Source organism: Pseudorasbora parva, chromosome 25, assembly GCF_024679245.1.
Source record: "Pseudorasbora parva isolate DD20220531a chromosome 25, ASM2467924v1, whole genome shotgun sequence".
In the NCBI taxonomy this organism is placed as follows: Eukaryota; Metazoa; Chordata; class Actinopteri; order Cypriniformes; family Gobionidae; genus Pseudorasbora; species Pseudorasbora parva.
The window spans coordinates 23000542-23020723 of record NC_090196.1 but is presented as its reverse complement, the minus strand read 5'-3'; the positions used below and the strand labels follow the sequence as shown (position 1 = coordinate 23020723).

Sequence of the window (20182 nt, the reverse complement as noted above, 5' to 3'; positions counted from 1 at the left end):
ATATCTATATTTAAAAAAAAAAACAATCAATTTTTTTTTTCTTCCAAAAAGCAAAGGAAGATTTCCTGGCAAGAATGGCTGCCCATTTCTACATGAACTCTGAACCTTTGTCTAACATGTTTTAATTTGTTTGCAAAAAGCTGATGTTTGTCAGACTTAGAACCGCTAAACCAGTTCGAAGGTTACAGAGTTCAACAAATATTATCAGTGGTGTGTGCAGACAGACGTACAAATAACAAGGAACAATAATATGGATAAACATATTTTTATATTTAGAGTATGCAGCTGTTTAACTAGTAGTTTAGCATGTTTAGCATTATGTCACAGCCTAAAAAAGTATGATCCTTTTTTAAAAATGTGATCAACATATTTCAGTAGCATAGACAGTTTAAGTTATGCTATGTTATACAAACATCTAGTACATTTTATACTTTAAGAGCCATGGTGTCTATAATCTTTAATGTACAGATTAAATATATTCGAACAATTCTGTAAAATACAGTTTTAAACTCTTAACAAAGAAAACTATATCATGTAAACCAATACAAAATGATCTTTAAGACATAAGGTGTATTCACGCCATGTCAGAATTACTGTAAGTATGAGATTCCGACTCACAATCACATCATTGTAGAACTCGTTATTACAACTTGTAAACTCAGAATTTTGGGAAAGCTCCGACTTGTACCATGTGACCGTTGCAGATTCATTTTATTTAGGTGTTGACAATGTTGCCATAGAAATGTACGGGTTGCCATCTCGTCATTACGGTAATTACAACATGGCATGGACGCAGCAATACTTTTATCATGATACCAGTAATGGTAACCTACAATGCAGTTTGAATATTTCACACAAAACTAAGGCTAAGAGATGGAGGCTGTTCAAAGCTGACATGTTTTTCCTCGAGGTACTTTCCCTGCAGAATACTCTGGATTGTCGTCAGCACCTTGTGATTAAAGATCATGTCCAAATGAGCCATGCCTCTGAACTCTGTCACATGCACGGCCTGTTCCTGCTTCCCTATCCACCGCTTACAGAGACTCATGCTGCGGCTGTCGACGGTGTCATCGCCGTCATCGTAAATAATATCCACGGGGTCGGCGTTTGGAAACTGCTCGTCGTACACGTAGGTCACGGGAGTAGGGAGTCCCACCCCGTAGAGGCAGTACACCTCGACTCCAGGCGTGGGCAGGCCGGCTGTGAGGTTTTTGGTGTCCTCCCACATGTACCAGCCGTCCTCAAAGTCGATATCTTTGAAGAACTGCTGGTAGTCCTGATTGGTGTAGTTGAAAAAGGGGGTGGAGATGAAGGTGTGGTCTTTGGGCCAGCCCTCTTCAGAAGGGATCATCCATGGGTTTGTGGTGGTCATCCGTTGTTCTTCGCGGATTTTTATATTGGACACAAAGGGTATGCCATCATTTTCACCTAAAAAAGCATAAAATAAAGACAAAAAAGTTTAGGAGAATAGGAAAAGTGCACTATGCTGATTGGTCGGTTGGACCAGTGTGATGTGATTGGACTACTTTGGGTATGTTTTGGAAATGTTACACCCTTTACCATAACTATGAGATTCAATACACTACTAACTTATTCAACCAGGCCTTGCCCTTTTTTTGCATATGCCCTGATTGGGATGGGAATTATTTAAAGGCTTGATATGTAATTTTCGCGGATAGAGGTCGCTTATTCAAAACAAAGGTGTAGCTTGATGACGCCATGATTTCATGGAATTATGGGAACTGTAGTCTATATCTCTACAGTTGATGGAAAAGAATCCGACGGATCTTGAAATCATAAATCATATTCATGGATGAGTGAATGTATTAAGAATTTATTAACGTTACTATAGTATGAAGCAGGGTGGGGCTGAAAGCCTTTGGAGCAGAATGGAGCGACTGGAGAGCAGTGGAGCTTTTATTATGCTGCAGACGACCACTTCCGTTTCTTCAGGTTAATTTAATATTTTATGTCTGCATGTTTTTTGTGTGTATAAAATAATTTATTCGTCAAGAGTGCTTTGAATATTAAATTAAATAAACTAATTAAAGCTAAATACAACAGCATCTGAAATAGAATAATACTATAAGCAAGGATGCTTTAAAATGATCAAAATAGACAGTAAATATATTTATATTAATAAACAAATATTATAAACAAACATCACAAAAAATGTAAGAAATGTTTCTTGAGCAGCAAATCAGTATATTAGAATGATTTCTGGAGGATCATGTGACACTGAAGACTGGAGTAATGATGCTGACAATTCTACTTTGCATCACTGGAATAAATGTAATTTTAAAATAGACAAATAAATTGTTGGTTGGTAAAGAAATTAAATAATTCATGGATTAAAATGGATTTAAGGGAATAAAGAAGAATTAAGAATGGTAAAAGGTCTACTTATAGCCTATAAAGTTGTGAAGTAATCCATTTAAACAACATAATGTGCAAATAATATATTATTTAAAACATTATGCACGCTAATACTTTAAAGAAATCAAATTTGGGGTTGGGGTACAATTTGGCCATTAATAATTATTAGGGATCCCCTCAATGTCTATGGTGGTTATGGGCGTGAAGAAATATATAGTTGACAAAATATATGGATGGTGTTTTCATCACTGTACCTGATGCTAAGACTCTGAGGGGCTTCACAGCGCCACCCCAAGGTGCTCCAAGAGAGATGAAGCCCTTAATGTAATGGTCTTTCCAGTCCTGAGTCTGCTGGTTGAGAAAGTACAGGATGTAGTTGTTGCCCATACTATGGCCCAGAAGGTAGACTGGTTGCTTGTACTCATCATGCATCTCCTCCACCAGGTTTTTCAAACGTGAAAAATACTCCTTCTGCTCATCTATGTGGTACCAAACATAGTTGTTAGTGGGACACAGAATGAAAGTCCACTGAGTGGATGGTTGCCAGGGTGTTGCTATGGTGTTGCCAGGGTGTTCGGGGTGGTTAATATGTAGTTTCTGCATGGTTGATAAGTATCTGGTTCCACCAAAATGTGTAATATTATCAATGCCCTTTTATAATAATTGTAATGTTATTTTATTGTACGTGTATATGTAATATTTATTAACTTATAGCACAGTTTGGCTCTAAGCCTAATCAAACGCACATGCCTGTCATTTTCATGTAATCCTGAAGACATTGATTTGCTTGTTCAGGTATATTTGATTTGAGTTTGAGCTTGAATAGTCCTGTCGTTGAGGCTACAGTCCCCTATTTGTTTTGTGCTATGGTGAAATGATTGTTGCTGTTTGTCACTGTGATTTAACCTACTTGGAGCGATTCTCCAGTCATAAGGTGCACCACGGACGGTCTCATTTCGCACATATCCAATGCTGACCAAATGTTGAACCATTGTATGTAAGTAACCTAAAAACAAAAGTACATCAGGATGAAAATGCGGATGTTGTGATTCAAGAAGTCCAATTACTTGAGCTGTTATACTCACCAGTCAGTTTATTTAAGTCAAGAAACTCTATAGGGTGCGTCTGTCCAAATCCAGGGACCCTGACCTCCACCCCGGGTGCATTCGATGTCTTGCGACTTGTCCTGTTGTACACAATTCTGCACAAAAAGATGCAACCGTTACATTTATATCATGTTCAAGGCAAAGCAAAACAAGAAATTGTATTTCAAACGTATTCTTTCAAGGTTACAAAGAAGGGAGGCTTTAGATAATAATATTTCTATGCTTCTGATAATAGTTAGTACAGTAGATCACTACTAATATTGATTATAATACATTGGCCTGTCCTTATGACATCAGGCTTTGAGAACCCTCCAAAAGCAATAGACAAAAGGTCAATGACCTGAAATACAGAACTGAGGATGATTAGGAAATAGTTGTCAATAAATCAGAGGTACACAGAAAGGGTCAGTTTGCCCACACATGAGACAAAACAAATATTAAATAATACTATATTTCAAGCACATATATACTACCACTGTTCAAAAGTTTGAGGTCAGTAAGAGTGTTTACTAAAGAAAACTACTTTTATTCAACAAAGTTTTCTAAAGTGAGAGTAAATGATAAGATAATGTTACAAAATATTTCTTGTTAAAGGTTGTTTCCATAGGCGGTTTACCTTATATTATCAATCCAGCAGTCAATTCCAATGGGCATGAACATGTTTAGGTCAATCCAGAGAGGAAACCAGTCTTCGCTCTTCTTGTAACACATCCAGTGCACCAGCGTGGGCTTGTCTATTTTGGCCTCCAGGCGATTACCCAAATTTCCAGGTACTGTTACAAAAGGGATTAAAAATGAATATCCATTTTTGGTAACAAACACACACACACACACACACACACATATATATGTATATTTACCATACACATTTTGTTACCAAAGATGGACCTTACAACAAAATAGGAATTTGAACTTGTCTAAAAGAGAGGTCAATATGTTATTTTGTTTGCCTTATAAAGGCCTAAATGTATGCTTCTTCTTCTTTTTTTCTTTTTCTTACTAAATTAATGAACCAAATCCTATAGAAAACACTTTAAATAAAATCCCTCGACTTAAATATTCAAACTATGAATGTAAGATTGCTTACCTAGGATAAGAGGAGGAGTGCTATTATTTATGACTTGAGGTTTGGCTGTCGGAGGGAAGATAACGTTAAATAACCAGAATCCAGATGTCTGGTGCAGTGCAATAAGAAGAAATGCAACGCATCTGAAGGAACTGGAATATCCCATAGTGCTTGTGTCTGTGTTCGTCTGTCTGCCTCTGGCTCCAGCGCTATCTTTTAATGCGTTCGCCCCAGTGAGGCGTCGCGAGGGGGCGGTGAGTGTATCAGAACGTGAGGTCACCGGGCCGTGAACACTGTGTGTGATGATTACATGATTGCATTATAAGGATATATTTCAATGACAATAGGTTCAGGTGCAAACATAGGGGAGGAAACAAACTTTAAAAGCGCAACAAAAAACATTTAGTGTGATCATAAAACAGGGGTTATTCCACGAAATGAAGTTAACGTGCGTATGTTATTTTTGATGACTAAAACATTTCAAAGACACATCTAAAAGTCAAATAAGAAAGCGAGCAGGATCTTTAGTAAGTTATTTATTAGTTAAATAATCTTTTGATGTTTTAAATATTAAAAAAATATTTTATAATTCTGTTTTGTTATCAGTCTTATATTTATAAAAATAACATTTTAAAATTAATTCAAGGCGACTCCGCCCCCCTCAGTGTAACGTCAACGAACCCTCGCCATGGAAACAGCGACGTAAACAGTAACAGGTTTTTTTTGCCCTATGTTGCTGCCAATGGATCAGTCTTCGCTTTAAAAATAATTTAAGGACGAACGGGGAAGAATTTAAATTTATTGAACTGTAAGTACACTGCTATCTCCTTTTCTGTAAAAAAAAAAAAAAAAAAAAAAAAAAACCAATGTAACGTTACATGATTCGTTTTTCGTTTAGAAGTTGTTTGTAGGCTATCTCTAATGTGCGTATGACTTGCTTTAGATGGAGGTGTTACCGGAGGGGGATTGTGAAGAAGAAGCTACTATAACAGATGATGAAGAGGGTGTTCGAAAATTGGAGAGCAGGCTGTCTAACATACGAATAGCCCCCACAGTTACACACACGTGAGGTTACTAAAGTTCATAAACATGTGGTAAACTCTTGTTAAAGCAGTTTGTCTCCGTGAGTTCCTCTTACATGAACACGCTGGATGTTTACAGCGGCCTTAATCATTAGCCACTAACATGGGTGGTTTATCTGGTCAACCCATCCACCACGGCCTCAATTTATAATGGATTAAGTTATATAATATATTAACCTTATTATTATTAATAATAATAATAATAATAATAATAATAATAATAATAATACATTTTATTTATAATGCACTTTATATTAAACAAAATCTCAAAGTGCTACAGAATTAAAAACAATCAACAACAATAAATAAATAAGTAAATGAATAAAATAAAATAAATAAAACTGGGGAAAAAATAAAAAAAATAAAGAAGTAACAAGTCAAATAAAAGCTCTGCTAAAAAGGTGGGTTTGAAGACCACGCTTAAAAGCATAGAGTCTGTGGAGTCCGCAGGTGGTCAGGGAGAGCATTCCACAGACTGGGGGCTGCAGAGCAGAAGGCCCGATCTCCCATAGTACGGAGATTGGTCGAGGGAGTTTTAAGACGAAACCGAGAAACATAGCGGAGGTTACGAGTTGCTGTTTGTGTGGTGAGGAGTTCCTTGAGATAGGAAGGAGCATCACCATGGATGCACTGGTGGGTAAGGAGAGAGATCTTGTACTCGATCCTGAACGACACAGGAAGCCAGTGGAGTGATTTTAGAATGGTGGTGATATGGTCGTATTTGCGCACCCTCATGAGGATCCTAGCAGCACTGTTCTGAATACACTGCAGCCTCTGGAGATTTTTGCTAGGGATGCCGATAAGGAGCGCATTGCAGTAGTCCAGCCTGGAGGATATAAAGGCGTGGACAAGCTTCTCCGCATCTGCCAGTGTTAGAATGGGATGAAGTTTGGCAATGTTTCTGAGGTGGAAGAAGGAGGTCTTACACAGGTGATTGATGTGAGCTTCAAAAGTAAGCTGTGATTCCATTCTGACCCCCAGATTGGTGACTGAAGTGGAAAGTGGAATGACCTGACCAGAGAAAGCAATGCTGGTGATAACGGACTTCTGGACCTGAAGTGGAGTGCCGACTAGGATAGCTTCAGTCTTGGAGCTGTTTAGCTGCAGAGTTTTGCTTCATCCACGCCTTTATCTCATCTAGGCAAGTGTTCAAAGTGGATGGTGTGAGGTCAGCAGAGGGAGATGAACTTGTCCTAAAGTAAAGTTGAGTGTCATCAGCATAGCAGTGAAAAGAAATCCCATGCCGGCTGATGAGACAGCCAAGGGGGAGCATGTAGAGGATGAACAGGGTGGGTCCGAGCACAGAGCTTTGAGGGACACCGCAGGTGACATTGTGTGACAGGGATTTAGCTTTTCCTAACGCAACATATTCAGTTCTCCCAATGAGATAAGAAGAAAACCAGTTGTGAACTGAGTCAGAGAGACCAATGGTGGAATGTAAACGGTGAAGGAGTATGTTATGGTCAGCTGTATCGAAAGCTGCAGTTAAGTCCAGGAGGATAAGAAGGGATGGGGAACCAGCATCTGCCGCCATCAATAGATCGTTTGTGACCCTGACCAAAGCTGTTTCTGTGCTGTGTCCTGAGCGGAAACCAGACTGAAATTTCTCATAAAGATTGTTATGCCCCAAATGGACCTGAAGCTGTGCAGCAACAACTTTTCCCAGCACCTTAGAGAGGTATGGGAGGTTGGAGATGGGCCTGTAGTTGTCAATAACATCTGGGTCTAAAGTAGGTTTTTTAAGAAGTGGTCTGATGATAGCAGTTTTTAGAGATGAAGGAACAAGGCTAGCCTGGAGGGAATTATTAATAATCTTGGTAATAAATGGACTTAAGACACAGAGGATAGATTTTACCAAGGCTGTAGGAAAAGGATCCAGTGCACAGGTGGATGGTTTCATTTTTCTGATGATGTCCTCAACCTCAAGCTGTGTGATGATGGAGAAGCAGCAGAGATGTTGGAAGGTCCCTGGCTGTGGATCAACAGACGGGACAGGCAGAGTGGAGGTGCTAGATAGAAGCAAGTGGATGTTGTCTAATTTGTTCCTAAAAAAGGTCATGAACTTATTGCACCTCTCTTCTGTGGCTTCTGAAAAAGAGTGAGTTTGTGGTTTGAGGATGTGACTAATAGTGGAGAAAAGCTATTATAAGGATGAATGTCATGAAGCTGGTCAAGGACATGCCGAAATCAGGATTATTATCGCTAACAAAATCTAAAACCATAAAAACATTTTCTCTACTTGAAATAAAATTATATATATATTGTCCTTGTCAAAATAACACATTTTAATAACTAAATAATTCCTGCATTTATTCAGCATCCAACACGTCGATTACAAGAACTGATTGTCTGCTTACCATTTAATCTACCCAGACCTTAATCTGTGGCCTTGTTAGTATATGATGATATACATTACATGCAAGTAATGCACATAATTTTAAGAATAAAACAACAATTATACATTTTTATTCATTGGTCTTTATTCTTTACTGTTTCAGAGCAAAGCCAAGACCTCAATCTGACCTTTCCAAATGTCCATCCTCATACAAGGAGAACTCCTCACAGGAGAAGCTCATGCTTGCGATGGCTGAAAACTTCCATCTGCAGTATACACTTTTATATCCTGATAACAAACCGCTTTTTCTGTGCCCTGTAAATGAGCACGGCGTCCAGGTGCATACAGCAAATACACTTTCAGACATTACTACAATTGACTGCAATACTCTTTTGTTGACATGATGTCTTCTTATTTCACTGCATATCAACAGAAATTTGTAAGCACCACCTTGCGAAGCACCTTGCTGCTGTATCCTGAGCTGTACGACTGGGAGGGATGTGCCAGTTTTGTGTCTGATTATCTCTCGTTGGAGCTCTTGGATCCATCATTTGAACTTGTGAGAATTTTCGACCGTATCCCATGTGTTTAGCTTGACCTAACTTGACTTATGAGGGTTGTTTTTTTCCTCTTGGACTCGAAAACATGTTTTTTATTTCATGTCTGTTCTAACTTCTATTTAGCCCAAGCAGCTGTCATCGCCCACCTGGGTTCTGCAGACTCAGAGAGGCACATGTTTTGATTTCTCTAATGTGCTGTGTAGCCTGTTGTTGGGCGCAGGATACAACGCTTACTGCGTCAGTGGGTATGCTACGAAAGAGATGTGTCTTCTCGATCAGTCACGACAAGAATGTCCTTTACTCCAGACTCAAATCCAAGTAAGTACAGAGTTAAAACCACACAGTAGATCACACATTGCATGCTTTATGGCACATACATTTAAACAAATGAACTCATCACTCAGTCAGTTTGCTTTATTTTGTATATGTGATGACTTTAAAGTGGGGTTTCAGACTCCTTGGTGGATAGATATACAGAGCAGGTTTAACATAGTTACCTGAAACTAAAACCTTAACTGAAATTATTTACATGCTTTCTGAGGCCTAAATGGCAAAATCATAATTATAAATACATTTTATATTAATAAAAAAAAATGATCATACATTTATGTAGTTAGTTTTGTAAATTATTGCTGTAAAATGAACATTTGTACATCAGTGTTACCTTTTCTTTTCTCGCTGAGCAAAACCTTTCTCTATTAGGCGGACATTTTGGTCACCTGAGCAAAAACATTCTTTATACCAGACCTTTAAGCACATTTTAATTTGACAGATTTTTTTTTTTTTTCCCAATGCGTTAACTGTACAAATCTGCTTTACTCTTCTTTGTTAACTTCACAAATCTAATTTCCAAAGTTTTTTTATTTTATTTTTTAATGGCAAGGATCCATTAAAATCCATCCAGGATTTTAGGATAGGATCTCAAACAATCCCCTTGTGAGATACATTCTTTATTAGGCCTACCATATAATATAATTATAACAGCCTATGATATAAAATAAAAACAAATTGAAATATTTAAACTGATATAGGCTGTTATATCAGTTTAAATGCTCCAATTTGTAAAAAATAAATAAATAAACAGAAGTAATTAAATAGATCTAATAGCTAGGTATGTTCAGGGGAACATGTGAACTATTTTATAGTTATCTAAACATCTCTGAAACCCCCAAACCACACACACATCTATTTAAACTGACATGTGTTACTGAGTTATTTTGAGTTTGCACGCTACACTTGTGATGGGTGTAACTGTAAATATCTCTTTGTTACCGTGCTGTCTGTGCCCATCATCTGTTATTTCCAGCACTTAATCAAGCCACTCTTCTTTTAAACATGACAACGCTTTATTTCACGTCTTTGTGCTTCACGTAGCTTCTCATATTGAGCTATTTGGACCGCAAACATCACTGTCTGACATTATCTTCATTATTCTCTCTATTTCCACATATTTTGTATATATTTTCACAAAAAGAACATCATTTATTCATTTTTTGAGTTTTGAAAATATATATTTTTTTAAAATAATAAATAAAAGATGTTTGCAGTTTGTTTTACAAGAAAATACTATTTCAATCTTCTTACTTCAAAATGTCATGTTTCATAATTTAAAAACGAAACCCCTCTCTTCATTGCTCCGTCCCCCAAAATGCACGAACACGCACTGCAAGAGTGGATAACTCTTAATCATAGCTGAAGCAAGGCAAAATAATGCTTCGTGAAAAACGAAGCGAAGATGACTTACGAACAAGTGTGCTGTGCTGCTTGGTCCGATCGACTTTCAACAGTGTTTCTCGGAAATCGCTTGCCACACTTTTAATGTGTTACTTGCAGTTACTTTGTGAAATTTACTAGCAATTTCTAATTAAAGATAGTTTCAAAGTAAAAATGTTTACAGTGTTGTTTGAGATGGCAATCTAAAGTATGTCCACATACCTTAGACTTAGAAATTGTACACCTTTTGTTGAAGATCCCTAGCCTGACGTAGTCATACTCAATTCTAGTCAGAATATGAGTCTGAAACTGCTCCATTGGGCTGTGATTATGGGGCGTGTTTCAACCGAACCAGGAAAGACCTCAATTGGATAGATTGACAACCAATCAGAGCAAACGAAGCAACGTCAACAGAGCTCAACTGCACTGTGTCGCCAAGTCCGCGTTTTTTTCCCCCGCGATTGTTTTCTATGTCCGCGGGTTGAAGCGACTATTATGTGATATATAGACCCATGAGTGCGAATTTTAGCAGGCAACCTTGCCAAAATAACACATTTTACCCCCAAACACCATTTTTTTTTCGGAGAACCCCCCGAGAAGCTATTGTTTTGGGCTAGTAGTTGGCGGGTTTTGTTGTAAAAACTTGGCAACCCTGACTGAACGCACGCTGGAATAAACGATCTTTGCTGGTTTGGTAAAAAAAATACAAGAATTTAATGATACACAGAGTACTTACCCAACATAATCATAATTTTTGAGAGAAATAGTGAAGGTGAATGCATATAAACACAAGCTCTCTGTTTAAGATTTGAACAAATATAATCCAAGCCCCTTTGATGACGTGATGATTACGTTACTGTTTATCATCTGTCCGTCATCGTCTAAAGCCCGCCCTGATGATTTCATTGGTCCGAACAGTTTCTGTTCGGAGATAATCACTCCTCTATGGAGCGAGGCCAGACGAATTGCCCGACCTAAAAATGTTCTGGGCGGGGCTAAGTTCGGCTGGCATCCAGGCTAGAAGACCCCAGCTTTAACACCAGTTTCCTTGAGTGATGGTATTGAAATCAGTTACTTCTGAAAACCTAAACTGGATGGATTCATGTTATGGATTATTTTGTATGATCTGCTCAGGGGAAAACAGAGGAACCGATGAAGACAATGAAGAAGTACTCTGTGAAACCTCCACGCGACTTGCACAGCACCTTTGAAAAGCGTCAAGCGGAGAAACAGCGCACAGAAGCTCAAGCAGCTGCGCTGAAGGAACAACTGGAAGCAGAGAGACTTCAGAGGGTCAGACAGAGAATGTTTTAGTGAAATTCACTTTAGTTTGTGATTTGCATTTTCACCGGTTCCTTTTAAACAGGAGAAAGAACGTCCACCACCTGACCCTCTACTGGGCTTGAGAGTTCACAGCTGGGTTCTGGTGCTCTCAGGGAACCGGGAGGTACCTGAAAACTTCTTCATTGACCCTCTGACTGGCAAGAGCTACCCCACCACCAATGAGAACTTTCTGGGCATAGAGAGCATCTGGAACCATCAAAACTACTGGGTCAACAAGCAAGATTGCACTTTCGGTTGTGGGGTCAGTATCTCTTAGTGTGAATGTGATATTAATGTAAAGATGACAAGCATTGAAAAGTTCACCAAGTCTGTTTGTGTTAGCAGGAGATGACCTTTGACTTGGGCGATCTATCAAAGTGGGAGTATATGCTGTGTGGCCTTACTAGCCAATCTCTGTCAGAGCCCCAAACACTCCAAGAGTCAGAAGACGAGGAGGAAGTACAGAAAAACATTCTAACTTTCCATTTCGTTTTTTCCATAGTTGATTCAACTGTTAAAAGGCCCATTCCACACTGAACCTATTTACCGGTATATCCATATTTTATGCTAATAATCTATTACATCAGATGTAACCACCTATTATGTTTCATCTGAAGGAGGAAATGGATGAGCTGAAAGTGTTTGAAATGCCTCCATCTTGGGTGACTAAAATTGATATTTCACCAGCAGGTCAAGTCTTCACTCATAGCCTTTCATCAATTATCCACTATCTCTTAAAAGTTTATTAATCATCTATGTGCTGTTTTTATATCTTTATAGAAATGGAAATGCGTTATCCAGGGGGTATGAAGGTTATACAATACAGGAAAGCCAAGCTGGAGAAGTTTGCCCCTTACCTTCTGAAAGACGGTCTTGTGACTAAACTCACCATTTATAAAGACCTTGATTGTAAGACCTTTACAGATGTTTTTGTTTTCAACATATAAAACATATCTTGTCATGTTGAACATGTACATTTATATGTACAAAAAATCTTGTTAAATGGATAGTTCACCCAAAACAAAAATAATGCCTAAATAAATAAATAATAGGGTTCTATTATGTCCCTTTTCACAAGATGTAAAACAAGTTTCTGATGTCCCCAGATTGTGTATGTGAAGTTTTAGCTCAAAATACCCCACAGATCATTTTTTTATAGCATGTTAAAATTGTCACTTTTTGAGGGTGAGAAAAAATGAGCAGTTTTTGTGTGCCCCTTTAAATGCAAATGAGATTTAAGAGCTCATGTTAGCAGCTTGAGCAGACTCCAGTCCTAAATGTGTTCCACAACAACAACTCTTCCTCTTCTTTAAATCAGCCCAACATGGCCTCACCCCCTTTGTTGCGTGTTCCCGGGGCAGGGTTTATGTAAATGTTAGGGTTTGTGATGGCATCAACCTGGGAAGAAGCTTGTTGTAGTCCCTACCAGCCGTTTGTAGTCCTTAAAAAGCGATTTCTCCCTTTGCTTTGAACTTTGAGCGTCATAACTTTCTTTGCTTTATGCTCAAACAGCAACATTACACATTAGCTGAAGTCTAAAAAGCGAAATTATAATCAACCTCCCCTTTAATAATACTGTATTATTATTATCACCATTAATTTAAATATAGTAATGAACAATAGTTAAAAATACATTATTATTATGAAATATTTATTTATTCATAAATATGTTTATTTTGCCTGCTGACATCAACTACAAATGGGCACTTTGTCACTCTTATAAATAAATAAAATACATATTAAAATATTTTAAATAATCTGAATAAATATTATTTAATTATTTGCATGTTATTTTAGCATGTACCTTGTGTGTTGACATGAAGTACAATTCTAAGTTTGTGTTATTTATTTTTTTAAATCAGGCACACAACCAAGCACTATTAAGGAATGGTTCAATCACCGAAGTGATTGTCTGGACGAGAGAGAACTACACACAGACAGCCATGTGACATCTGAGTATTTCAGGCCTGGAAGAAGTGATGCTCTCAGATGTAATCTAACACACATTTTCTATATTACCGATGTCAGTAAAGCATAATTTGTTACATTACTGATAATTCATTAACTTTAACAATAGCAGTTTTGCTCAATTTGTGTCTGTTGGGGGTGGGGAATGGGGGGGGGGGGGCAGACTTCTCGGTGGATAAAGGAAGTGTATGTAAGATTGTGGCCAAAACTGGTACTGCAATCACTTTTAAACTACTTATCCCCACTCACCCTCCCCCGTGACTCGAGGTTGCCAGATAGGCTACAGGATCAGCAGGAACGTTTGTTGCTGCAGCTGTGGTAACTAGAGCAGATCTGGCAACCCGGATGCCCAAACACTACTGACTTTGTGATTGGTTGATAGGTGGAAGGCAGAGCTTTAGGCCAAAACATAACATGTCAACATCAACATCAGTTGAGGGCTGCAACAACAACTTTTAAATGAAAATATCCTGGCCAGACTACTGTTGTCAGTGATATAAGTATTTGAAATGAACATGATTTCTTAAAGTCTAGTGACATATCAGGGCCATTTTATGATTAATTGAAATTCATTTCTTACATACATTTCCTTTAACTTAATTTGTTGAAACATCAATTCACAAAAAACAAGCCTGGCATTTTAAGTTTCATTTTGTTTAGATCACAGGTACGTCACTTTAGTTCCTGAGACTGAGCGCCAGATGGACTTTTATAGTAATGCTCGTATTGACGGTCTAGCCAGAAGAACGGAGAAGCCTTTCGAAATGACAGAAACCTTTGAAGATCGGACTGACTTCCTCTTCCATCAACATGTTGTTTACGGAAAGCAAGTCAAAGTGATTCGGGCCGGTGAGGCTTTTGAACAACGGCCTCTTACGGTAATGCTCTCTCAACAAACAAGCTTGACTTTTAATCTTTAAGCAGTTTAACCCAATATTATCTTGCAAGTATAACATTAACCAACAGTATACTAAAAGCTTGCTTCGAGTGGCCTTGCTAAAAATAAACACCCCAAATATGGGGGAAAAAATGGTCATGGACATTGTTTGACATCTCCAACAGAGGGTGGAGGAGCGGTTCCATAGAGATCCTTCTAAACCGGCAAGTAAAGATGTGGCTGAACGGGTCTTTATGATGTCTGACAGACGGATCCAGGTGACCTATCATCTAGAGGACGACAGGATCATCCCAGCTTGGCTCAACTTCATCAAACCAAAATAAGCGTCTGATTCGCAGAAAGCACAAGCTTTTACTCCACAGATGGTTTCTGGCTTTCAGGTCGGATGTCACACTTAAAAAAATAATGACTTTGGTCAGTTCCATGATCGAAGTAATACAACTGTTTTTTTCTTGCCACCAAAAAGTGGAACAAAAGAAAAAGTCAGAAAGAGTAAATGATAGAATTGAATACGACCTCATTTGTATGATCTCGTTTGTATGTTTTTGTTTGACCAGCTAATTTTTCACTGAGGGTTAAGTTTGGTGTGGAGGTGCGGTTTATTACAAATAGTTTGGTTTGCTATGAATCCAATGATATGAGTTTGTACGAGAACTTGCAACTTTGTAAAATACATACATTTGTGCATGCGTTTACGGCTTGTTTCATTTTGCATCCTCAGGTGGATCGTTCTGCGAAACCCTACAAGAACTTGGAGTTGTATAAAATGCTAGTGGAATTGATGGAAGACGAGGAGAACATTGAACTTCGAATTAGAGATTCACAAAAAGAGGTATTGCAGTTCACAAGCAGTCCACAAAAATGTTTTTGTCTAGCCTATCATATTGACGTTAGCATGTGTGTTTCAGGTTAAGTCCATTCTATCTTCAAGAGAAAAGGAGGAAAGTAATTCTGATCTGCTCATCTCTATATACAACACTATGAGGAACAAGATGGCCCATCAGCACATGGAAGAAAAGGTGAGTTAGGGCTTTAAACGGTCAACCACTTCCATCGCACTGACCAAACTAGCGCCTACCTCTGGTTCCTTTCATTCCTCAGGAACGTATGGCTAAAGAAAAGAAGCTGCGGCATAAAGAGAAAGAACTGGACTTGTTGGCTCCTTTCCAGGCCCGACTGGGACTACCAGAATCCCTCACTCTCCAGGAAGCACAACAGTTGAAGACAGACTGTCTGACTGAGTTTAATCAGCTGCTTGATAACAAAACCAGCCTCATCCAGAGCAGAATCGAAAAGGCAAGCTAGTGTAGTCAAGAAGATTTAGCACCTTCGAGTAATTTCAGTCTGATTGGCTGAATTTGGATGTGTGTGGCTTTTTTAAGGGATGGAAACACACAATATACAATACTGTGGTTGGTCACTTAATTTCTTTCTGGCTAAGCAGGCCAAAATAAGCTTCTATTGAGCTAAAATCATCTCAAACGTCTTTGTTCAGGAGACAGAGGAATTGCAGAAGAAGCAGCAGTGGTACCAGAAGAACCAGCTCACATTGACTGCTGAGGATGAGGACGGTTACCTCGCCTACTGTTCTGACGCCATGTTCAGGATCCACATTCTCAAAATGAGACTCAGTCGGTATGCATCTCAAATGATTTGCTGAATAATACTGTTATGACAACATGATCGGACCTTTGTGGAGTATCTCACCTAGTTTTTGAGGATGGTACAATTGTAGGTAATTAACTTTGGAAGCGTGTATGGGCTGATCTTCGTATGTAAATCTGTATGTTTGTGTGTGTTTGTGTGTGTGTGTGTGTGTGTGTTTGTGTGTAGACACAAGGAGAGAGCCCCTCAGAAGTATCTGGCCCTGGAGGAGAAACTAAAAAGACACCCAAGGTTGGCCAGTCACTCATTGTGACAAGATCTGGGAGACTCCATCTTTGAGGATATTTCTCAAACTGTCATATATGACCTCAATAAAATTTTCTGTCGCATCGTTTGGGGGTTATTTTCATTTTGCTTTGATGAACGTTTGATTGACTGATTAACTATGATAACAAATGTCAAGTGATTAAGCCATACATGTGCACTCCTGTTTAGCATCAGTAAGATTTAAAAAAATATTTTTGAAATAGGTCTCTTATGCTTACCAGGGATGCATTTAGGCTATATAATATGTAAAAATGTAATTTTGTAACTATTTCTTAAATAGTCTCCCTCAGACTATAAACGAAGCTTGTGTGCACCCGATAACACGTCAGCAAGCATCACTGCGCAGTCGCGAACGTGGATTGAAAACAAACACAGAAGACAATGCTGAATAAAGTCGTAGTTTTTGTTATTTTTGGACCAAAATGTATTTTCGATGCTTCAAGAGATTCTAACTAACCCACATATGGACTACTTTGATGCTGTTTTTATTCCGTTTCTGGAAAGGGACAGTATAGTATGCATTCGTTTTAAATGGAGACAGAAAGCTCTCAGACTAAACATAAAATATCTTAAACTATGTTCCAAAGTGTAATGTTTACTTACACAAAGCTGAACGGAGGTCTTACGGGTGTGGAACGACATTTGCCAAGCAATGTTTAGGTAGGTGGTACGTGTCAAAGTAACATCCACATGGATGGCAGGACCCAAGGTTTCCCACCAGAACATTGCTCAAAGCATCACACTGCCTCCACCGGATGTGCCTTCTTCCCATAGTGCATCCTAGTGCCCCAGGTAAGCGATGCACACGCACCTGACCATCCTTGTGATGTAAAAAAAAAAAAAAAAAAAAACATGATTCATCAGACCAGGCCACTTTCCTTTCCTCTGTGGTTCAGTTCTGATACTTACATGGCCACTGTTGCTTTTGGTTGTAGACGGGTCAGTATGGGCACCCTGACTAGTCTGTGGCTATGCAGCCCCATATGCCACAAACTGTGTATTCTGACACCTTTCTGTCAGAACCAGCAATAACTTCTTGAGCAATTGGAGCTACAGTAGCTTGTCAGTTTGATCGGACATGGGCCAGCCTTCACTCCCCACGTGCATTAATGAGCCTTAGCCACCCATGACCCTGGAATGGGAACAATCCACAAGAGCTTCTCTGTAGATGCTCTGATCCAGTCATTTAGCCATCACAATTTGGCTCCTATCAAAATCACTAATCCTTATGTCAACACTTCAATTTTGAGAAAAAAAAAAAAAAAAAAAGTATTCACTTTACCTTTCAGAGGTGAATGGTGTACATTGTAATAGTATCATGCACTGCATAGCCCTACAGACTTGTTTTTTTAGGGGAAAAAAATTCAGAAGCACATTGTATAGATTTGTTAAATTATATAAAAAAAATCTTTATTGCCATTTTCACTATAGATTATACACTTAAACTTAATAGCATCACTTCAACACTAATCCCAGTTGGATAATACAAAACAATGCATCAATAACCAACATTCTACAGAATGTAAAATGTTGGGAATATTATTCAAAGAAAAACTGAATTAACAGCCTTTAGTAATGCAACCTTTATTTACATAAAAAGAAAGATCCAGTACTTCATGCCATGCTCCTTAAAAGAAAGGAATCAATCCTTCAAAAGTTATGAGAGCTTCAGAGATGTTTGAAAGAGAGAGAGAGAAAAAGGCAGAAAGAAAACAGCAAAAATGGCAAACAGTGTTGAAACGGATAGAAGTCGAGACCAAGTGAAAGCGACATTAATTTAGATTTCTCTAAAATGTCTATTTTAAAAACCAAAACAAGCTTCAGTTACACATATTACAGCATTCTGCACAAGGAAACTGTACATGGAAAACCCTAAATGACACGTAAAAGCATGGTGTGGTTAGCCACCGTATGTACAAAAACAATTGTGCACAATACTAACATACAGAAGATGTTTACTTAATATTATACAAATGTAGACAGACCGAGTTATTTATTTTTTTCATCCTATTTCGCATAACTGTAATCTATGCACTTGTTTACCCTGAAAGACGCTGGGATAGAGTTTAGGGGGAAAAAATAAAAAAGAATAATAATCGGCTGACTATCTAGTGCGTTAGCTTAAAACAAAGGCAAGGTGCCGATCTACTGCCGGTTGCTCTTTATCCTCTCCAGCCTCTTTTTGAGGTCGTCGAGGTTGGAGGCGGGGGAGGAGGAGCGGGTGGGGCTGTGGGAGTGGGACTGCTCCTGCTGGAAGTGCTCACGGGATTCCTTCAGTTGGGACAGTTTGCTGTGGAGCATGTCTGTGGAGGAGGCCACCGATGGTCTCAGGGAGCTGAGAGGAGGTCGGTCTTCCTCTGGCTGCAGGAGAAAAATAAAGAAAACAACCCCCCTCCTTTTTATAGTTTTATTTACATATTCCTACATTTTAGTTGTTAAAGTATTAATACTTTGAATATTGTCAAAAAAACCTGTACATTTAATTATTTCTATTACTACTATGACTAAAAATGTAATTTAATCATTTTGGTTCCCTGTAGAATTTAACAACAGACTAATGTTTAATCCACTTTAAATCAATTATTAATAAGTTGATGATAAACAATCCGTTGTTAAAATTACAGAAAACAGAAAAATTACGCAACTGACTAAAGTAAATCAAAATAGTTATATTGATCCATTAATGATAAAATAATTATTTATTTTAAAATTAAAGTTTAGAATTTGTTAATGTCAAATAGTTATCAAGAATCTATTTGATCCTAAAATTTAGTTAAAAATAATTAGTTAATATGTCAAATATTTTAGATTTACTGTTATTAAAACAAGTATTACAATAAATTAAAATTGTTAAAAAGTATTAAGGTATTGTCATAAGTACCAGTAATACAACAAAAATACTGCATTACTGAAAAATAAGACATAAAAAACGCTTTTAAAATAAAATATAAAGCTGGGTGCCACAAGATGTATTGCAACTTTGTATTTGATTCACATAAATCAGCTTATTTGCATATATCAGCTCTTCATTACCAAAGATTGTAGCAATATGAACATGAAATTAGTCAGTAAGTGTAGTCAATCAAAGCTTTAATGAGACAAACCGTTGAGTTCTCTAGGCCGCGCCGTTGCCGTAAGATCTTCAGTCTCTCGTAGTAGGCGGCGGCGTTCAGATCTTCTCCGTTACTGCTGATGGGCACAGTGCTGGAGCTCGGCAGATACGAGTCTGTGCTGTGCTGCGGGATTACTGAAAGACAACACAGACCTCAGAAAATGAAGGCAGAGCCAAAGACAAAGAAAACTTAAAGAGGTTTCATAAAGATTGGTGTAATTCACCTGTGGAGGTCTGGATTCGGCCCTTTCCTTCACGCTCAGACTCAATCACGCGAAGTCCTCGCTCCACATAGCTCTGGAAGAACTGGGACGTGTTCCTCAAAAAGGGCTCGAGGTCTGCATCAGAGTACTTCTGCTTGTATTCATACAGCTCCGTCAGACCCTGACAAAACACACTCGGATTAACCAACGCATTGAGCAGACAAAAGCAAATGATTCTGGTTATTTCCTAGGACTGCACATTGATATTTTCAATTTACGATTCCATTCAATTTCTATTCACAAGCTACAAGCTTGCCATTCCATTCGATAGATTCATTTGTGTGTGTGTATATATATATATATATATATATATATATATATATATATATATATATATATATATATATATATATATATATATATATATATATCAGATACAGTACATGCCAATGCTGTAAACTATACAAGGGACATTGAGTTGTTTCTGAGGTAAATGTTTGAAACTCAG

At 38.1% G+C, this 20182-nt stretch overlaps 3 protein-coding genes across 6 annotated transcripts in view; 1 reads left to right on the top strand and 2 right to left on the bottom strand.

Moving 5' to 3' along the window:
- Window positions 1-251: 251 nt before the first annotated feature.
- Window positions 252-4758, bottom strand: lcat (lecithin-cholesterol acyltransferase). Its single transcript, XM_067436672.1, has 6 exons — window positions 4570-4758; window positions 4099-4255; window positions 3462-3577; window positions 3287-3382; window positions 2631-2855; window positions 252-1428 (listed from the first exon to the last, which is right to left on the bottom strand). The coding sequence occupies exons 1-6, from the start codon at window positions 4712-4714 to the stop codon at window positions 851-853; spliced, it is 1317 nt and encodes a 438-aa protein (XP_067292773.1). The 5' UTR covers window positions 4715-4758; the 3' UTR covers window positions 252-850.
- A 444-nt stretch (window positions 4759-5202) lies between these two features.
- On the top strand, window positions 5203-16423 carry ccdc135 (coiled-coil domain containing 135). Its single transcript, XM_067436195.1, is given in 18 exon segments — window positions 5203-5356; window positions 5492-5613; window positions 8129-8303; window positions 8399-8524; window positions 8649-8843; window positions 11373-11531; window positions 11605-11823; window positions 11907-12020; window positions 12179-12251; window positions 12342-12470; window positions 13424-13552; window positions 14190-14407; window positions 14592-14807; window positions 15149-15259; window positions 15336-15446; window positions 15529-15723; window positions 15923-16062; window positions 16261-16423. Coding segments are annotated over 17 exon segments (2517 nt in total). The 5' UTR covers window positions 5203-5356; the 3' UTR covers window positions 16346-16423.
- Window positions 16424-17734: 1311 nt separating this feature from the next.
- The window catches only part of ckap5 (cytoskeleton associated protein 5), a 30002-nt gene continuing 27554 nt past the window's right edge, over window positions 17735-20182 (bottom strand). For all 4 annotated transcript variants that reach the window (XM_067435746.1, XM_067435747.1, XM_067435748.1 and 1 more), the window contains 3 exons: window positions 19696-19855; window positions 19464-19606; window positions 17735-18720 (listed from right to left, as the gene is read on the bottom strand). In XM_067435746.1, coding sequence (XP_067291847.1) covers window positions 18505-18720; window positions 19464-19606; window positions 19696-19855 — 519 coding nt within the window. In that variant the 3' untranslated portion in view covers window positions 17735-18504. The remainder of the gene's footprint in view (window positions 18721-19463; window positions 19607-19695; window positions 19856-20182) is intronic.